This window comes from Diachasma alloeum, unplaced genomic scaffold (genome assembly GCF_001412515.2).
Source record: "Diachasma alloeum isolate Michigan unplaced genomic scaffold, Dall2.0 Dall_scaffold_78908, whole genome shotgun sequence".
NCBI lineage: Eukaryota > Metazoa > Arthropoda > Insecta > Hymenoptera > Braconidae > Diachasma > Diachasma alloeum.
In genome coordinates, this window is record NW_021683643.1 from 3975974 (window position 1) to 3994058 (window position 18085).

The 18085-nt window shown below is 37.1% G+C and overlaps 2 protein-coding genes across 3 annotated transcripts; one reads left to right on the forward strand and one right to left on the reverse strand.

Moving 5' to 3' along the window:
• The first annotated feature begins 1294 nt into the window (after positions 1-1294).
• LOC107047901 lies at positions 1295-10192 on the forward strand. Of its 2 annotated transcripts, none has more exons than XM_015270806.1 (6): positions 1295-1833; positions 3809-4102; positions 4765-4932; positions 6871-7276; positions 8242-9053; positions 9994-10192. In XM_015270806.1, exons 1-6 carry the CDS (start codon positions 1341-1343, stop codon positions 10137-10139), a joined length of 2319 nt encoding a protein of 772 aa, XP_015126292.1. In that variant the 5' UTR covers positions 1295-1340; the 3' UTR covers positions 10140-10192. The 2 variants fall into 2 exon arrangements, with proteins under 2 accessions (XP_015126292.1, XP_015126293.1); XM_015270807.1 differs by having other exon boundaries at positions 3827-4102.
• Positions 10136-18007, reverse strand: LOC107047900 (nuclear pore complex protein Nup133). Its single transcript, XM_015270805.1, has 5 exons — positions 17802-18007; positions 16357-16474; positions 13131-15414; positions 11114-12017; positions 10136-10350 (listed from the first exon to the last, which is right to left on the reverse strand). The coding sequence occupies exons 2-5, from the start codon at positions 16449-16451 to the stop codon at positions 10202-10204; spliced, it is 3432 nt and encodes a 1143-aa protein (XP_015126291.1). The 5' UTR covers positions 16452-16474; positions 17802-18007; the 3' UTR covers positions 10136-10201.
• Between the last annotated feature and the right edge of the window lie 78 nt (positions 18008-18085).

Genomic DNA, 18085 nt, shown 5'->3' on the forward strand with positions numbered 1-18085 from the left:
ATTTTTCATTCCGGCGCACCCTCTACATGTTTGGCACGAAAAAATCCTTTTTTGAGAACTTTGTCGTTTTTCTCTCAGTGTACTTGATAAATTTCCAGAATAGTTCAGATTTAATTGGACAAGCTGATTTTAGATCTGTTATTCAATATAAAAATATCTCGATAATGTCTGATCTTAAGAAGACAGGAAAAAAACTTTTTATTAGAAATATTCCCAAAATAAAAAAAAAATCATCTAATGTGTTTCTCTGAAATAGGTAATTTCTTCTGAAGGTGAAGGCATAATTTACGAAACTGCCAACTCGATAGTGCATCTCTTATGATATAGGGTGAACTGTCCAGTGTTCGAACGAATAAGAGTCGTCAAATACCAATGATCGAAAGACCAAGATTCAATAATAATAGGAAATTTTCAGCAGATCTTATTGAATTCATGAACATTATATTGGTTTTTAAAAAGGACAAAAGTTCCATTTTACTGCACTGAGCATTTGTTCTACGATAAATACATAAATTAGTTCGATCACTGGACGTGTTCGAATACTGGTGCATTTACCCTATTCATCAGGTTGCTAGTCCCATTGCATTCACATTATTACTTTCAATGATTAATCGAATATTTGAAATTTCTCAAGTGTGATCGAAGGATCTGTGCAAAAAATCCTATAGAGTAACTTGAATAATTCTATTAAATTTGTATTAAAATCCTATTCGTTTTTTAACAGACAGGAAACCAAAATATATTGACTTTCAAGTGTAACTTATTTTGTCAACACTTATCGTTTTTTTACTGTATCTTTTTCGTATGTTTCGTTGCAAACTCCAAGAATAAATTACTACAAAGAATAAAAATACAACAATAATGAAAACGGAACGAACGATTGATTTATATGGAAAAAATCAACATCTACTGCAACAAATAAAGCCAATAAAACTTGTAATAAAATTCTGATAGATTTTCAATAGGAAGCCAATACAATTTTCTAACGAATGCATTAGATATTCTGTTAATTCCCTTGTGCGTAAGTTCTTATCAAAAACAAACATGCCTTTGCGTTTCTCGTCATTTAGAATTCATAGGTAATCAAAAAAAAAAATTTTTTAAATGAGTAAAGGATTGGCCACGCAACGCAATAAATGAAACAAACGATAAAAATTTCCCCCTTTCCATTCGGAAGAAACACACGCCTCAAACTCCCAATTTACTATCCTTATCTTATCATCACTGGCACACAAAGTTATCTCTCTCCATCGTTGATTCACCTAGTACGCAATGCGGAGCGAAACGCAGGCAATCTGTAGTACACCTGTCATGAAATCGTTCAAATCAAGATCGTCAAAATGAAATCCCTTTCATTCTTCATTATCAGTGTTATACTAATCATTATCCACCCGATCAAATTACAAACGCGAATTCCCTCTTACCTTCAAGAATGCTACGACGAGAAAACCTTCCGCGGACCTCATCTCCCTTTAAATCTACAAACATTCATCGATATCATAAGAAAAGCTGAAACATACTCTGACAGGTCTATAGACTTGAGGATTTTCACTTCGTCTCTGCTTCATCGATTCAAATTCGATGGGATTGAGTGGCATAAGGACCTCAAATTTGAGGACGGCGTCTTGCCTTTCGGTGGAACCGGTCCTCAGAGGACGAAGAATCAAATTATTGAGGAGTTAGTTCCAGGAAATTATAAGCAATTTCCGGATAATGTTTTGACGAAGTTGGAACGCTGTGCTCTCCACCGCGCGCTTTCCAACACTATTTCGGAGGATGAGGATCCAGCCAATGATAAATTTTGTATGGAACGACCGACGGAGAAAATTTCTGGTAAAATTATTGCATTTCATTTTTGGAATTCTTCTGTAGAGAAGTGGTAGAACAGTATTTTTTGGAAGAGAGCTTTTTTTCGAGACGCGTTGTTCGACAGAAGTTCTGCGGGTTTAAAAAAAAATTCAACATTTTCATAAAAAATTAAAAATTATCATAAAGATGATTGTTTTGTATTAATTTTTTTGCGTTGTTAACTCTATGTCTTTCACTGGACTTGAAAAATATCAAACTTTTTTTCATTTTTTTTTAAATTTGGTTTTGTACAGGATTTTCATTGTGTTCTTGAGTTTTCAACTGAATTTTGTGTTCCAGAAGGCGTAGGTAAATAGTTTTTACCTTGTCTGGAACACAAAATTCTATCGAAGACTCGATAGTCAAAGGAATTGATGCCTTGTCCTTCATAAAACTAAAAAAAGCTGAGAGAAAAGACAATTTTTATGTCGTTCGAATGCTGGAGAAATCATATAAAAAGGCTTAAGATATATTGTCCGAAAAATATTGAAATTTCACTGAATATTCAATGAAATTCTAACTTTTTCTGCAGCAAAAAGATAAAACTTCCCCAACTAGAATTTCCAATAAAAACATAAATAGCCAATACCAAATCAGTAGTGAAGCGGTGAACCGAGTTAAGTCGATTTTGACTTTTGATCAGTTTTTGATGAATATCTCAGAACCTAAGAGAGATAGCAAAATTTTTCTCATGAACTTTTTTGTAGAACCAATTAAGAGCTATAAAAAGGTCATGACAAAAATTTTTCTATCTCTTTTAGATTCCGAGATATTCGTCAAAAACTGGCCAATAGTCAAAATCGACTTAACCCGGTTTACCGCTTCGCTACTGAAATAATTCGGAATTTTCGATCAATTGAGGGTTCTAAAAAATATTTACGGGAATTTTCCTTATTTCTATCAATTTTCTGAGATTGTCTGTTTCCGTAGAGATTGTGAATTTTCAAGGACGAAATACCTTGAAATTCAGTGGACCTATCACTTGATAAAAATTTCCAAGGAGTGTACGAAAAGTTCCAGCCGAAAAATCACTGAGAACTGCAAAATTCTGTTCAATTATTCCCTGAAAGTTGATAGAAGTCAGGAAAGTTCCCGTAAATATATTCTTCAATTTACAATTCATTAAAAATTCAGTGATTAAATATTAATATTTTGATTGAAAATTCAAATAGCTTGGAGAATTCACATCTTAAGGCTGCTCAAAAATTCGGAATTTCATTGAATTTTTAGTGAAATCTGAAATTTCATGATTTCCCCCCCTAAATCGCATTCAATGCTACTCTCCTGGAAAATTACTAGCCAAATGTCCATAAATGTTCAATTTTTTCCTAACACTGTATTAAAGACACCTGAGATTTCTTCAATTGAAAATTCTCTCAATGTGAATCTCTCGATACTGAAATGAATGAACAAACAAAATTTTATATTTTATCCAATTATATCCCTTGTGAATATGGAAAAATCGCGGTACTGAGTAATATTAGGAGCCATCGTATATTTTTTTATGGAAAATTTCATGATTTTCCCCCCTAAATCGCATTCAATGCTACTCTCCTGAAAAATTACTAGCCAAATGTCCATAAAAGTTCAATTTTTTCCTAACACTGTATTAAAGACACCTGAAATTTCTTCAATTGAAAATTCTCTCAACGTGAAGCAGAATCTCTCGATACTGAAATGAATGACCAAACGAAATTTTATATTTTATCCAATTATATCCCTTGTGAATATGGAAAAATCGCGGTACTGAGTAATATTAGTAGCCATCGTATATTTTTTTATGGAAAATTTCATCAGTTTGAATAAAGGGTCTTTTTATGTTTTCTCCTGGAACTTCAAGATAATGCATGAGCAACGATTCAAAAACAAATCCGAAGTTCAATTGAAACTATTCTATTACCTCACAGCTGAATTGTTTTCATTTGTGCCTTTATTCGAAGATGGTGAATAATGTTTGTAGAAAATATGGTCCCTGCAGGAATGATGAGTTGTCCACTGGAGTTCGGTGTCATCCTAACGCCCTACGGGACAGTAGCCCCAGGAGCTTTGATCGCAGGCATTGCTGCTGCCCTTCAGCCCCAAACTGTTGCAGTTAAGTTATTATTGAATATTCCGGATGAGTTTAATTATCACGATTATGAGGTCGACATCATGATCCCCAAGAGTGAGATGACACCCGTCAGATCCATGTGGCTCAACTCTATTCTCGCTTCTGATACCAAGTTGGATAATGTTTGGACATCAACTGTTGCTGGTACGTGAATTTCTCGAGTGGTGCAGTCAAAAAATTTAAGATCCCTTTTTTCAAACTTGTCTCGTAAAACTAGTAGGTTTCAAGAAAAATTCAGTAAAATACCGGAAGGTTTCCTTCCTTTCTAGTTTATCAAATTTTCTTCTTTCAAATTTATTCGTAAAATAATCTGTTCGAGATCTTTTTACCTCGCGATGACATGGATATTAAGGGGAGACTAGTACGAGTTTTAAAAGTCGCGGGCCATTGGAGAGTGACAGTTTTCTTGCATTGAAGATCGATTGTATATGTTTAAACACAAATAATTAGCGCAAATTTTGGAAAATGAATGGCGCAAATTGTTGTATTAAACAAAACGAAAGAAGCTGCGTAGAGAGTTGCATTTCAAAAAACTAATTCATAATTATTATTGCACACATTTTCTCAAAAATTTTTAAAATAAACCTCTGTAGTTCAACAATTGGAGGCCCTGAACTATTTTTAACATTTTAAATGTCTGTGGGGCAAACGAACAATAAACAATTGATTTTTTCGCACTAATTATTCGTTTTTAGACATATATAATCGATCTTCAATGTATGAGAAATCTCATTCCGATAGCCCACGACTTCTAAAATTCATAGTAGTCTCCCCTTAATGAATGAATGAATTATTTTGTGATTTAGGTGATTTAGCAGAAATGGCGGTTCATCAAGGACCCTCAGTGGGCAATCGAATGCTACTTGGAGCCACTGGATTCTGGAATAGTTCAATAAGACCTCAAATATTTTACCTGCTAGGAAAAGATGGAAGCTTCGATGCCACGAGAGCAGAAATTGTTGGAGCTATTGATGGTAAATTGAGAAATGGAAAAAGCCGCCCAAAAATACTCTATTGAAACACCTAGCGATATCGCTAGAATATTCTATTGGAATTTCAATCGGAATATCTTTTAGTTCTTCGTCGATCTTATTGAAAAATTCCGTAACTTTACTGGACGTTTTATTTTTAGAAAAATCAGTGGAATTTGATCTTTTCATACAACTTTTTCAATTTAAACACTTCTTACAGGAATTCCTCGACATAGATATTCTACTTTAAATTTTTTCAACGCCAAAATGTCTTTATGATAATATTTATCATATTCATAGAAACGTCAATAGAACTTTCCATTTTTCAACTTGAAAAGGAATTGCCACGAATCTATTCGCAAGCTTATTACCAATGGCATTTGTAGAGAAAAAAGAATAAGACGTAAGGGAGAGTCGGGCACAATGAAACAGTCGAAAAATGATTGTATGATGAAATTGAAGTTAAACAATTTTTTTTTGTTAATTTTTTTTGTATCACCTTTTTTTAGTATTGGGAACAGGGATCCCCATCTATATTAAATTTCTGTAATATTACAAGGATTTGACCCTTACATTATTGAAGGTTTAAAATATGTTGATTCAATTTTTCAAATAATATAATGTTAATAATCTGATTTTATACGAATAATGATATATTTAAAATTTGTTAATATGAAACTGTAAATTTACTACTAAGTGAATAATTCAAATCAAATTTCTTAAAAGGGTATTTTCGATTACACAAGTAATTTTCAATCTTCCTACCCCAAATTATTGATTGATAAAACAGTTGAAAACTTGAATATTTGAATTGATGATACTTAAGTACTCAAAAAATTTCAAGAGTGATGTTATCTAATTAAGGGCTACAACATTAACCGTAATAAAATGTTACAAATTTGGCTATCCCTGATTGGGAATACTGATGAGAATAATAATTTTCTATTCGTCTTATAATTCAATTGATTAGATCGGGCTGATTACACTTTTTTTTCATTCAATTAAAATTCAGCATGACATTTTCCTGGGTCGCCCTCTGGGCCTTCCTCCAGACTTTGGATTTTGGTGTTTCGCTTTGTTTTCAATTAATCCATTGACAAAAGCTTCTCCCATCAAAACTTCCTAATAATTTTTCATTCTACTGAATAGAAAATTATTCTCATTAGTACTCTCGAGAATAAAAAAAAAATTGATAAACAAAAGTTGATACAAAAATATTTAACAAAAAAAAATTTGTTTGCTTGAATTGCATCAATCGTTTTTCGACTGTTCCATTTTGCCCCACTCTCCCTTAGAAAGAAAAAGAATATAACACATAAAATAACGGTCACATGCTTTTCGTCGAACAGGTCCGGTCGTCTGCCTGTTTTAGCTTCAAAAGAAGTCTCTTGACATTTTCCTCTATGAAAAATCCCACTACTACAGTATGAAAAAATCGTATAGAAATTTTATATACGGATTGGGTATAGAATTTCTACAGGATTTACGTATATGATATTCGGATATTTCTATACGGATATTTTTTATACAAATGATTTCTATACGATTTCTATAGGTTTGATCCTATACGATCCACTGCCACATGTATAGAAACATTTCCTATGGAGTTGCGACATTTCTCTACGTTTTTCTCTGGAGCGTTTAGACATCTTTCGTATAAAAACAAAAATTTATGTAAAAATTTATGTATAGAAATAATTCGTATAGAAATATCCAAATATCATATACGCAAATCATATAGAATTTCTATACGCAATCCGTATAAAAAATTTCTATACGATTTTTTCATACGTGGAGACCAATGTATTAAATATGAAGGGATATTATTGACCAAACATTGGCTAATTTCCAAAAAAAATCCGCTGACATTATGGTTCTAAAATGGGGAATAGGCTGCCCTTTTTTCCATAAATTGACTGAATTGATTTCTTTATCATTTAGGTTTTATAATCGCCAAACATCTGAAACACTGGACCTCAAACTTCACCACCCTCCGTCTCAGTGAGCTCCTGAGCATGTATTATTCCCGGAAAGGCATAACTTTTGACTCGACAGTGAAAGCCTGCAATCGGGGTGAATCCTTCTGGTACATGGCATCAACGACCATCCTAGAGCAACAGGTTTACGCGACCTCCCAGATCTTAGCTTATCGTCGCAGTGCCGTTCACATGACGGACGAGGTCTTGAAGAAAATGGTCCACTACTCGGTGACTAAATTCTCGGACTACGTGAATAATCACTTGTTCCCCGAGATTCACTGCATCACGGAAAAACATTATCCCAAAGTTGAAGTTTTAGTGACTTCGGATGGGGCCTGGTCGCATGAGTATACAGCGGACTTTCTAGCGTAAGTGAATACCCAAAATAGTATATTTCGATACGAGTGTGGAAAAGTTATTTTCATCACGCTCTGCGAAAAAGTAACTTTTTAGGCACGCTTCGCGTGCCTAAAACATCCCTTTTCCGCACATTGTGATTAAAAATATCGTTCGATACTCGTGGGAAAAGTGTTTTTTGGCTCGTGGGAGGTTTATACCATGAGCCGAAGGCGAGTGATATAATCCCACGAGCCAAAAAACTCTTTTTTGCACCCGTAACGAAATATACTATTTCTGTACTGCTTCTCACGATTCCTCGTCTGAGAATTGGTATTGCGTCCTTCCCAAACTCGAAAACTTGAAAATCACAACAAAAAAATCTTGTCCCGGGCTGCCGCGATGGGGTTTTTTTACGAGTAAAAAATCCCAACGCAGCAGCCCGGAAAATAGTATATTTCGTCATTAGGCCGAAAAAAAGTTTTCTGGCGAATATGAGGTTTTCTGGCAGCACGAGCCGAAGGCGAGGGCTGCAATCATATTCGTCAGAAAAGTTTTTGTTGTCATTCAAGCCATAAGGCAGCGTTTCACGGACGCTCCGCGTCCGTGAATCTCTGCCTACGGCCGTCATGACAAAAAATATTGTTCGTCATACGGCCAAAAAAAAAATTTCTAACTCATATGATTGCATATTGATATTGGGACCGATTTGGAAAAAAAAATTAGCAAATTAGTTAGCAATTTTCAGAAAATCATATTTTCCTCAATTATCCATATTTTTCAATTGTTCTTTTTTCAAAATTTTTCTCTAATCGCCATCTTTTCCGTGAAAAATTGAGACAAAAATCCCCAGCATCAATTTTTTTATCTTGCTGATTCCGCGTGGATCTACTCTTATTGAACAGCCGAAGCAAAAAATCAATCTCCCTTGTTTCGCATAAAACGAAAATTTGCCTCCACTTTTTCCACCTATTTTAGTACCATATTCTCCTTTCAGCATTCTATTAGAAGATTTGAACGTCTCTCCCTTCGGCTCAAATATCGGACTCATCGAGGGAACCACTGGAGAATGGCTTCTGAACGTCACAAACAGTTTCTCCTCAGCCCACTCAGAAATTTTGAACCAAACTTCATCGACAAAACTAAATCTCGCAAAAATTTTCGATGTCGCGACCGATTACTACACGAGTAAATGGAATGAACGACATAAAAATCACACGGTTGGAGGATTGGGTCAGGCAATCGTGATCTTAGCTCCATTGATTCGATTATCTGAGCCTGAAGTCCAAGAATCACTGATTTCCTTGAGGAGAATGCGGAGTCTCCACCCAGATGTCCACGTAATTTACTACACAACTCCAGAGAAGGCAGACCCCCTGAGACGCTTTCTGATATCCCAAAAAGACTACTTGCTAACGAGTTTGAGGATTAACGACATCAGTGCTTACCTCTTGGAGGTTCCAAACAGCATCAGGCCAGGACCATGCAATCCAAACGTGACATTAGGGATCAGGGATCAGGTAGAGGGTTACGTGTATCCTCAGGAAGTGATTACTTATCGACTGGATCCTCTGTGGCGAGCCAACACCAAGAGAGTCACTGTGAAAATAGTAGGATTTGGATATGGATCATTGGAGATTTGCATGTGGAATCAAAGGGGGAATAGTGCCACAAGAAAACTATTGTCTTGTAGAGAATTGTCAGGAAATGAGGAAGAGGAATTGACTGATTTTCATGCGTGCAGAGAGGAAAATTGTCCAGCTATTTTTTACAAAGTTCGAGGACTTTCGTCGACGAATAAATGCGCCGGTAAATAACAATTTAGTTAATTCTCGAATCAGTTTCAGGAAAATTTTTTTTTTATTGTGGGGAGACTACTATGAGTTTTTAAATTCGCAGGCTGTTGGAGTGAGATTTATCATGCATTAAAGATCGATTATATATGTCTAAAAACAAATAATTAGTGCGAAAAAATTAATTGTTTATTTTTCGTTTGCCCGCAAACACTTGAAGTTTTAAAAATAGTTCAGGATCTGCAATTTTTAAGCTACAGAGTTTTTTTTCAAAATTTTTGAAAAAAGTGTAAGATAGCATTTACGAATTTTTTTTTAATTCGACTCCTACACAGCTAATTTCGTTTTATTTATATAAAAAAATTACACCATTCATGTAAAATAGCCAGAAAATTGATCCTCAAAATATTTAAAATATATTCTCGATTCTTTCAGAAACATTTTTCTGACTATTTCAGATGAATGGTGTAATTTTTTATATAAAAAACAACAAAATTAGCTGTGTAGGAGTCGAATTTCAAAAAAACTAGCTCATAATTGTTATTATACACTTTTTTTTTTCAATTTTGAAAAAAAATTGTAGCTCAAAAATGGAAGGCGATGGACTTTTCTAAACACTTTAAGCGTCTTCTGGGCAAACAAACAATAAACAATTTTTTTGCACTAATTATTCGTTTTTAGACATATATCGATCTTTAATGTATGAAAAATCTCACTCAAATAGCCCGCGATGTTTAAACCACATAGTAGTCTCCCCTCAATATCTCGCAATTGAATATAAATGATTAAAATTATTAGATTTTTGTATTATTGAAATTTCACTCTAAAAACGGTTTTGAGGAAAATTTTGGTATATGTTTTAGATACAGAGATATCAATAAAAAAAATTCATCCTCAAGTTATGGCTACTAAAGAGAAAGTGACTATAAGTGATAAATCAACGTTTTTGTTCACAGAAATTGACTGCAGAACTCCAGAACACATCAGATATCTACTGCGAATGGAAAATCTTCAGTGCTCCACTGCCAAAAAACTCACCCCTTCGCTCATTGCCCCACTACTATTACTGTTTTTTACTTCAATAAAACAATACTTGAGTTAATTCAAAAATTTATTTAGTTATCAAAGACCTCAGAAATTGTGGAAAAAATCTTACATCACTGCTCATCCAGTTCGAATCTTGAAATGCTGTACCGAGTATTCATAAACGAGCTTGATGAGGTACTGGAAATTGCTGGATACTGCGAGGGGGCCCAACTCCGATTCCAAGAGTAAATCATCGATTGGTGGAAGACACTCTTCCAGAGGATCTCCTGAATCCACAAGAAAAAAAAAAAATTATATCTTTTAAGAACAAAAGCAAAGAATGATCGCGGAGGTTCAATCAATTAATTTTGTGGATATTACAGAACCGAGAGGATCTAAAATGGTAAATTCTTTTGAATTTACCAAATTTACTTGTAAAGAATTTGGTGACATGGGGAAGAATCTGGCTAAAATCCAATATATCAAAACATGAACTCAAATTTTCTATTTATTTACATATCTTGGGAAATCCTTTGACATTTTTCTCTGCATGCGCGGAGAAAAAAGTTGCAGCAAAATTACCGAATAAGTCAATTAATCGTCGGGCGAACTCGACTGTCAGAACTTTTTCACTCTGTATCGGGGAAAAGTGCGAGACGAATAGTGCACTTTTCTCCGTTGGTCCGTGAAAATTTACCGATCGTGAAGGTAATTTAAGCCGAAACTGTAAAAATTACCCTGCATTCCATAAAAAAACATCCCAGTGAACGTGAATGACTGCTCAATATTCCGTGTAATATTTCTGTAGCGGAAAAAGATTTTTTACCGTACGCGTTCAACATAAATTCTTAATATGTATCAACTTCTTCATCTTCAACATTTTCACTATCATCCTCATGATATCCTCCTCTGACCGGATTTATACCTATAGGATTGGAAATTGTGAGGTTTAATTCAACCAGAAATTTATGTAAATACTCAAAGAAATATTGAAAAAAAATCCCTCGTTAGTGCATCCATTAAACCCCCATAATGTCACAACCAACTCACCCATAGTATGATTGAGATCCATGAGCTTGAAGAACAGCGTCTTCTGAACCTGCATCTCTGGATTCTTCGTCACAGCATCCCACTTGTCCCTCCTCGCAGCCCTGGCCCAGATCCTCAGTCTCAACGACTTTTTATCATCAACATCAGGAACATAATCCAACAAATCCAACGCCTTCTTGAAGTCAAACTCCCCAGCAAGAGCGTTCTCCTCACACGTATAAAAATTGATAAGTTCTACAGGCTTCAGTACCCTCAATTTATCCGTATCATACCCATAAGTCTCCAACACATCATTAGGCAGCTCCTCCTGGTACGAAATGAGCTCCAACTCGCTGCTGATCCTCCCGATAGCATCATTTATCTCCCCCTCAGGCTCATCCGAACACAGCAATGCCAATTTACTCAAAGAAAGCTTCGTCTTCTTTCGTTTCACAAGCTCCACCTCCTCGTTAGCCAGAACATTTAAAGTGTGAGCAGCTTGTCTGTACTCTCCAGTCAACGACTCCTGGACCCACGACAACTCAGGATGCTCAGACAGCTTCTCAGTGAGCTCTCCAGCTCCTCCACGCCTGCATCTCTCCACCAGCTGCCCCTGTCTCCCATCCTTAACGTACCACGAGAACAGAAATCCCACGAAATCCTGATCTGTGAACCTCTCTGAATAGCTATCTAGCCTGCTCTTGTTATCAGTCAGCTCACAGATCTGCACCAGTGAAGCGAAGTCATAGTACTTCTCAGCCAACATTGCAGCATTCTCGTACTGCTCGTTCTTAATCAATGGCTGAATTAAATTAGTTCTCTCGGTTTCATACTGCTTCAACAGAATATCAAACTTCTCGGTCCCTCTGATGCTCTCCAGGTGACATTTTCTGCCGTCGAGAATGAGGTCAATCAGTCCAACGATCTGTAAGAAATGTTATTTGAAATTCCACGGCACAAATGGAGGATGGAAATTAGTGGATTTAATCTGTTGCTGTTATCCAAGATTGTATTTCAGGTGAAATAAGGACATTAATTTTACCGATGTATAGGGAACAGTGGAACTCATTTCTGTCATCAATTAGTAAACCAGGATTAGTACATTTTTTTGGAAAATTTTTTTTTGGCTAAATCCCTTCCACATGCTGATGGGAAGCAATTTATATGAAGAACCCCATTTTTTAAAAAATTCACTCAACTTAGTTTATTAATTCACCACAGATTTTAGTTTTTCTGAAATGTGCGAGTCATTAAATTTTTAATGAAGTAGGATAATTTTGTTTTTCATGAGAAGTACAATCCTTCTGGATTAAACTCAATTAATAAATTCGTTTCCAAGTTATGAATATTTGCAGCTACACTATTCAAAGTTTTTTCTGATTATTCTATCTCATTTTTCTGGAGTTTCACTCAATTATTTGTGTACGCTCAATGCTTGGAGGAATGCTTATAGGAATGTCTATGGACAACCTGTTTACAGTCGAGCACTAAAATTCGTAAAAAGAATACATAAAATGCAAGTTCAGGCTGTTCACGAACTTTAGTGCTCGACTGTATAGAAATTATCCAAATACACCCTATACAACAAATAGACTGAAGAACATCTCTACACAATTCAGTAGAGAAGTGTTACCACGGTCATCAAGTGGCCGTGGTTTTACAACGGCACAAGTCAATTTTGACTATTGACCAGTTTTCAATGAATATCTCGGAATTTAAGGGAGGTAGCAAAATTTTTACTATAACCTTTTTTGTAGAGCCGATTGAGAGCTACAACAAATGTAATTACGAAAATTTTGCTATGTCCCTTAGATTCGGAAATATTCCTCAAAAACTCAACTGGGAGATGAGTCGACTTAGACCGTTTTACCACTTCGCTACTGAATTTATTCGTGCGCGATCCCATTCCGTATAATCTCCTGAAATCACACGTGAGATACTTCTCCTCACCAAAAGAAACTTAAAAAAAAAATCATGAAGAAACCATCACGACATCTGCATGCATTTCCCAAATTAAATAAAACGAATAGTTACAAACCTGATCATAAAGCTCGTTCCTGACAGCTGAATCATTCGTCCCAGTAACTCCATGTTTCAATGTCAAATTCTCCATGGTGTAGAGGCACGTCCTCAACTCATTTTTCCCAGTGGCTGCAGTCCACGGCAGATACTCTGTAACAGCATTGGAGGACCTCGCAGGCACGAACCTATCAGCATTGTTCTGCCTATACTTGATGACCTCCCTCAAGACCCCAAGGAGGATCGAATTGACTCGAAGAATGTACTGAGAAACCTGTTGAATCGGTTTATCCGACTGAGTGACTTCGATCGCAGAGTTCACCAAGGCTGGAAGCAGCAGATGAACCGTGCTAACTTCCCTATAAAACACATCCTTAGCGCTCAACTCAGGGGACACGAAGCTCTCAGGATTCAACGTCTCCTCAATGATCGAATCTAAAATATCAGGGAACTGATTCTGGAGATTGTAGATCGCCAGTGCAGCCACAATCTTCTCAGCATACTCCCCAAGCACGTGAGAAGTTGACATGATGATCCCCCTGTAGGTAACCGCACAAAATCTACTCCACAGATTGTACTCCTTCAAAAATCCAACGAACAAATCCAAAGCCTTGTGCTTCCCATCAAGCTGATGAGGGATTTGCATCGAGGAAACCGTTGTCATGGTAATGGAGGTGTCCATGTGATTCGCCCAGCGAGGGTCGTTAGCAGGAAAGTCGTCGATAAGTCTCTTCCCAACTTCTAGAACCAGTGTATCCAGCATTGCATCGATATCCATGACCGGTTCCTCCTGATAAGGAAACAACTCCACGAGAATCTGTTCGCACTCCTGTTTATTCTGTCGACAACTAAACATGAAAGCTGCGATGAGCTGGTCGACTCCATTGGAGCTGAGGTACATCTCTCTCAGCTTATCATTTGCTATCGTTGCGTTAAAGTTCTCGGTTACACTCGTGTTCAAGGTGAAATCAACACTGGTGTTGGCATCAGCGAAACTCGAATTGAAATCCTGAACAGCGAAATCTGGTCTAGTAATGGTGACGAGGCCGGAGTTTCTGGTGAAGAGGATGGGAGCACCTGAGCAGAGGGAGCCCCCCAGGATTTTATCCTCTGCACTCCTCACCAGGTCTATCTTATCCTGTTCATGCTCATTAGTGGTATTAACTACTAGAACAGTGTGGGAGTTGTAAACAATAGCCTCCCAGCCTGACAGAATAAATCGAAAGGAAGATATGGCAGTCTCAGGGTCCTCCTGATGCCTCAGAGGTGCCACTTGTAGCAGGTTCTTGAGCTGCAGAAACCACTTAAACGAATTCGTGAGACTGGTGCCATTCAGGGGGAGAAGTCCCAGAGCAAAATGAATCCTAGAAGGCGAGGTGTCTGATGAATTGGCAGCAACAAGAAGAACAATTCCCTCGTCACACGTCTGCATGTCGATGAGCCAGGTCTCCATGTTCTCAGGGGCCAAGTGTCTCAAATTCCAAATGTGTTTCTGGAACTCCTGGGAGACAATGTGTCCAACGTCCTCATCGAACTCCATCTTCTCTTGTTCTCCAGAGGGGAAGGACCAGTATTGTAAGGAGGATCCAGCCAGGATGAGGACCCTGGAACGATCTCCGAGGCTTGTACAGGTGACTTTAGCCAGTTTGGTTTCCATAACTGGAGATTGTGGCATGGCACCAAAGATCAGGGAAGACATTCGGCGTCCTATGCCTCCTAGCCATCCCTGGGAGGTCCTGAGGACTCTGCAGGTGATCGTGTTACGGGCGTTTGTGAACTGGGGCTGGAGGAGGGCAACTGTGCAGGTCGTGGTCGCCAGGATGCAGCCGTGACTGGGGATGTGGGTTAGACAGTCGACTTCTTGACCTGCTAGCTCGGCTGAGGTCTCCACTGAGGATTCTTCATGAGCTACGCTGCTCCAGTAGCGGACTATACCCTCAGGAGACACTGCCATGCAGCTAGGAACCTGGTGACCTGGAGGAAGCCAGACTGCTATGCATTCCGCTTTATGGGCGAGGTCACTCTGGGGCAGCTGGAGCTCTCGACATTGGGACTTGAAGGTGGGGCGCTGCTTTGGGTCCAGGGTCGTCTTGCATTGCCAGACCAGGAGACGTCTCCCACAGACCAGCCAGGCCCAACCGTTCTGGGAGACACTAACACTCACTGCTGTGTTCCTGTCGACGAAGGTCAGGGCTTCCGTCACCAGGACTGGGAGGGAGGAACCAAAGCTCTCGACTACGTGACTCGCCGAACGACAGATCACTTGGACTGATTGCGTTGAACGACCTGATAGGCTCACTCCACTGGAAGGAATTCTAGTGATTTAGTTTTTGGAGTTTGGAGGGCTGGAGTAGTCAAGTGGAGGTCGAAGATGGGGATATGTTTAGGGGGAGATTGTGATGAATATCTAAAGGGAAAAAGAATTATTGTGATATTTTTGGGAGCATGCCACGTATGAAAAAAATCGTATAGAAATTTTCTATATGGATTGCGTATAGCATTTCTATAGGATTTCCGTATGTGGTATTCGGATATTTATATACGGATATTTTTTATACAACTTATTTCTATACGATTTTTAGAGGTTTGATCCTATACGACCCACCGCCACTTGTATAGAAATATTTCGTATGGAGTTGCGGCATTTCTCTACGTTTTTCTCTGGAGCGTTTAGACATCTTTTGTATGAAAACAAAAATTATGTAAAAATTTATGAATAGAAATAATTCATATAGAAAATTTCTATACGATTTTTTTATACGTGTGAAAGCTGAACAATTTATGGTAGCTCCGATGAATTGCAAAATATTTGAGTAAATTGGGAAGGAATTTCAATGATTTTGGTTTATCACTGGACTATTGGGATCTCTTTGAACCCGCCCTGGAGAAATTTTTTATTTGACCTATGTGAAATGTCAGGTAGCAATGACAACTTGTCGACGTCTTGCTATCGAAGTTGAGAAAAAAGAAACATTTTCGTAGGGATCTTCTGCAGGTAGAAAATTGAAGTAAAAAATGTGATGAAATGAAAAATTATCTCATGTAGTTCTGGGGTGCCTGCAAGAGCTCTCTTAGTTGACAGAATTTTCTTTACATTAATTGCCCCCTTTCCCTTTACAGTAACGGTTGTGTATCTCTTACGCAATAAATTACTACTACTACTATTATTACTATGTAGTTTTGGGGCTCAATCAGTACAAAATGAGCACTCAATGTTCCTATCCAGTATATTTCCTGTATTTTACCTGCTCTGACGCCTGGACGATGGTCCCAATGACATTCGTTTCCTCGGAGATGTTATATCTCGCCTCAAGAAACTATCAATACTTGGTCGATCCATTGTGAGTCCTTTATCCCTGCCGACTGAGAAAGAACAGGTATCAAACATTGAATGTGAAATATATTTCTGCAGTGCTGTGCTCAAACACCGAGTGGCATAATTTCTAGTTTCATCATTTGAATCGAAGTATCAAACACTCTTTTTTCATCTGAGAGTATTCTCTTCAGAACGGTTTTTTTGACATTCTCATTATCGAAATAATTTCAGATGCAGCAAAGAGTAATAAATTAATTTCATCATTTGGCTACAGAATTCATGCACCAATAAAATCCAATGAGCTAAATAATGCAACGAGGTATCACACGTTGCCGCATATTTTATATTCTTTTTTCCAAATCGAATCTCCACAAAACAAAACTGCTCGATTATCACAACACCATTAGCTCAATTATACTTCCTCAATTGCAAAATAACATTCGCTCCATTTTTTGTTTGCAACAATTATTCTACTTGTTTTTAACTGGCAGGTATAAATATTCCAATTATGAACAATCAAATATAAAATGAATTTCTGCAGTGGAGTGCTCAAACAATGAGCAAAATATAACTCAGTTCAATTCTGTAAAAAACCTTTGTATCAGAAAAAATTCTCTTCAAAAAGGTTTTTTCGCATTCTCATTATCAAAATCGTCTCAAATGCAACAAAACGTCATAAATTAACTTCAATATTTGGCTAGAGAATTCATGCAACAATTTTACTAGACAATGCTGTTAATGCTCAATTTTCACCAACACACTTGCCTCAATCACACCTAATGCTCATCGAAATGAACACTACTCATCCCTCAATTATAAAACAAAATTCTCTCAATCTTTCAATTGTTTACAACTATTCATCTTGTTCTCAACTAGCAGGTATAAATATTCCAACTATTAACAATTGAATATGAAATTAATTTCAACAGTAGAATCCTCAACTATTGAGCAAAATGTAACTCAAATCAATTATAGAAAATAAAGCTAGGGGAAGGTCGGGCAAAACGGACACTGCAAACATATTTTTTAATATTTACAACTCAGGAATAAATTGATCACTGAAGCTCAGTTTGGGCTCACCACAAGGAGAAAAAAAATGTGTTCTTCAAGGAAAAAAATATTATATTTCTTCAACAATTGAACAAGGTTTTAGCATTTAGAATAAATTCTAGTGTCCATTTTGTCCCATCGTCCCCAACGAAAAACACTTTTTTATATCACAGAAAATTCTCTTCAAAAAGGTTTCTTGACATTCTCACGACGAAAATAATCTCAAATCCAGCCAAACGTTATAAATTAATTTCATCATTTGGCTATAAAACTCAACTATTCCAAATAATGCTGTTATGTATCACACGTTGCCGCATATCTAACCTTCTTTCCTCCAAATCGTATCTTCACAAGTTAAACTCCTTGATTATCAACAAATCATTTGCCTCAATTGCACTTCTCAATACTCATTGAAGCAACCACGCCTCCTTCCTCCACTAAAAAACCCACTTTTATCAATCTTTCAATTGTTTACAACTATTCTACTTATTCTCACTGCAATCTCGAGTGTATATAGAAGTGCTTACTCTCAACCGGCAGATGTAAATATTGCACAGAAATCGCGCCCAAGGTGCGCAGTCCCCCTCGCGCACGTCCCTAAACCGCTC

Bases quoted from the DNA above. Each gene is read 5' to 3' on its own strand.
- LOC107047901 (XM_015270806.1), top strand. From the start codon at position 1,341: ATGAAATCCCTTTCATTCTTCATTATCAGTGTTATACTAATCATTATC. The intron at 4,933-6,870 runs GTAAATTGAGAA...TTTATCATTTAG, and splicing joins AATTGTTGGAGCTATTGATG to GTTTTATAATCGCCAAACAT. The intron at 9,054-9,993 runs GTAAATAACAAT...TTTTGTTCACAG, and splicing joins GTCGACGAATAAATGCGCCG to AAATTGACTGCAGAACTCCA.
- LOC107047900 (XM_015270805.1), bottom strand. From the start codon at position 16,451: ATGGATCGACCAAGTATTGATAGTTTCTTGAGGCGAGATATAACATCT. The intron at 15,415-16,356 runs GTAAAATACAGG...AATTCCTTCCAG, and splicing joins TCGTCCAGGCGTCAGAGCAG to TGGAGTGAGCCTATCAGGTC. The intron at 10,351-11,113 runs GTGAGTTGGTTG...TTGTGGATTCAG, and splicing joins GGATCTCAATCATACTATGG to GAGATCCTCTGGAAGAGTGT.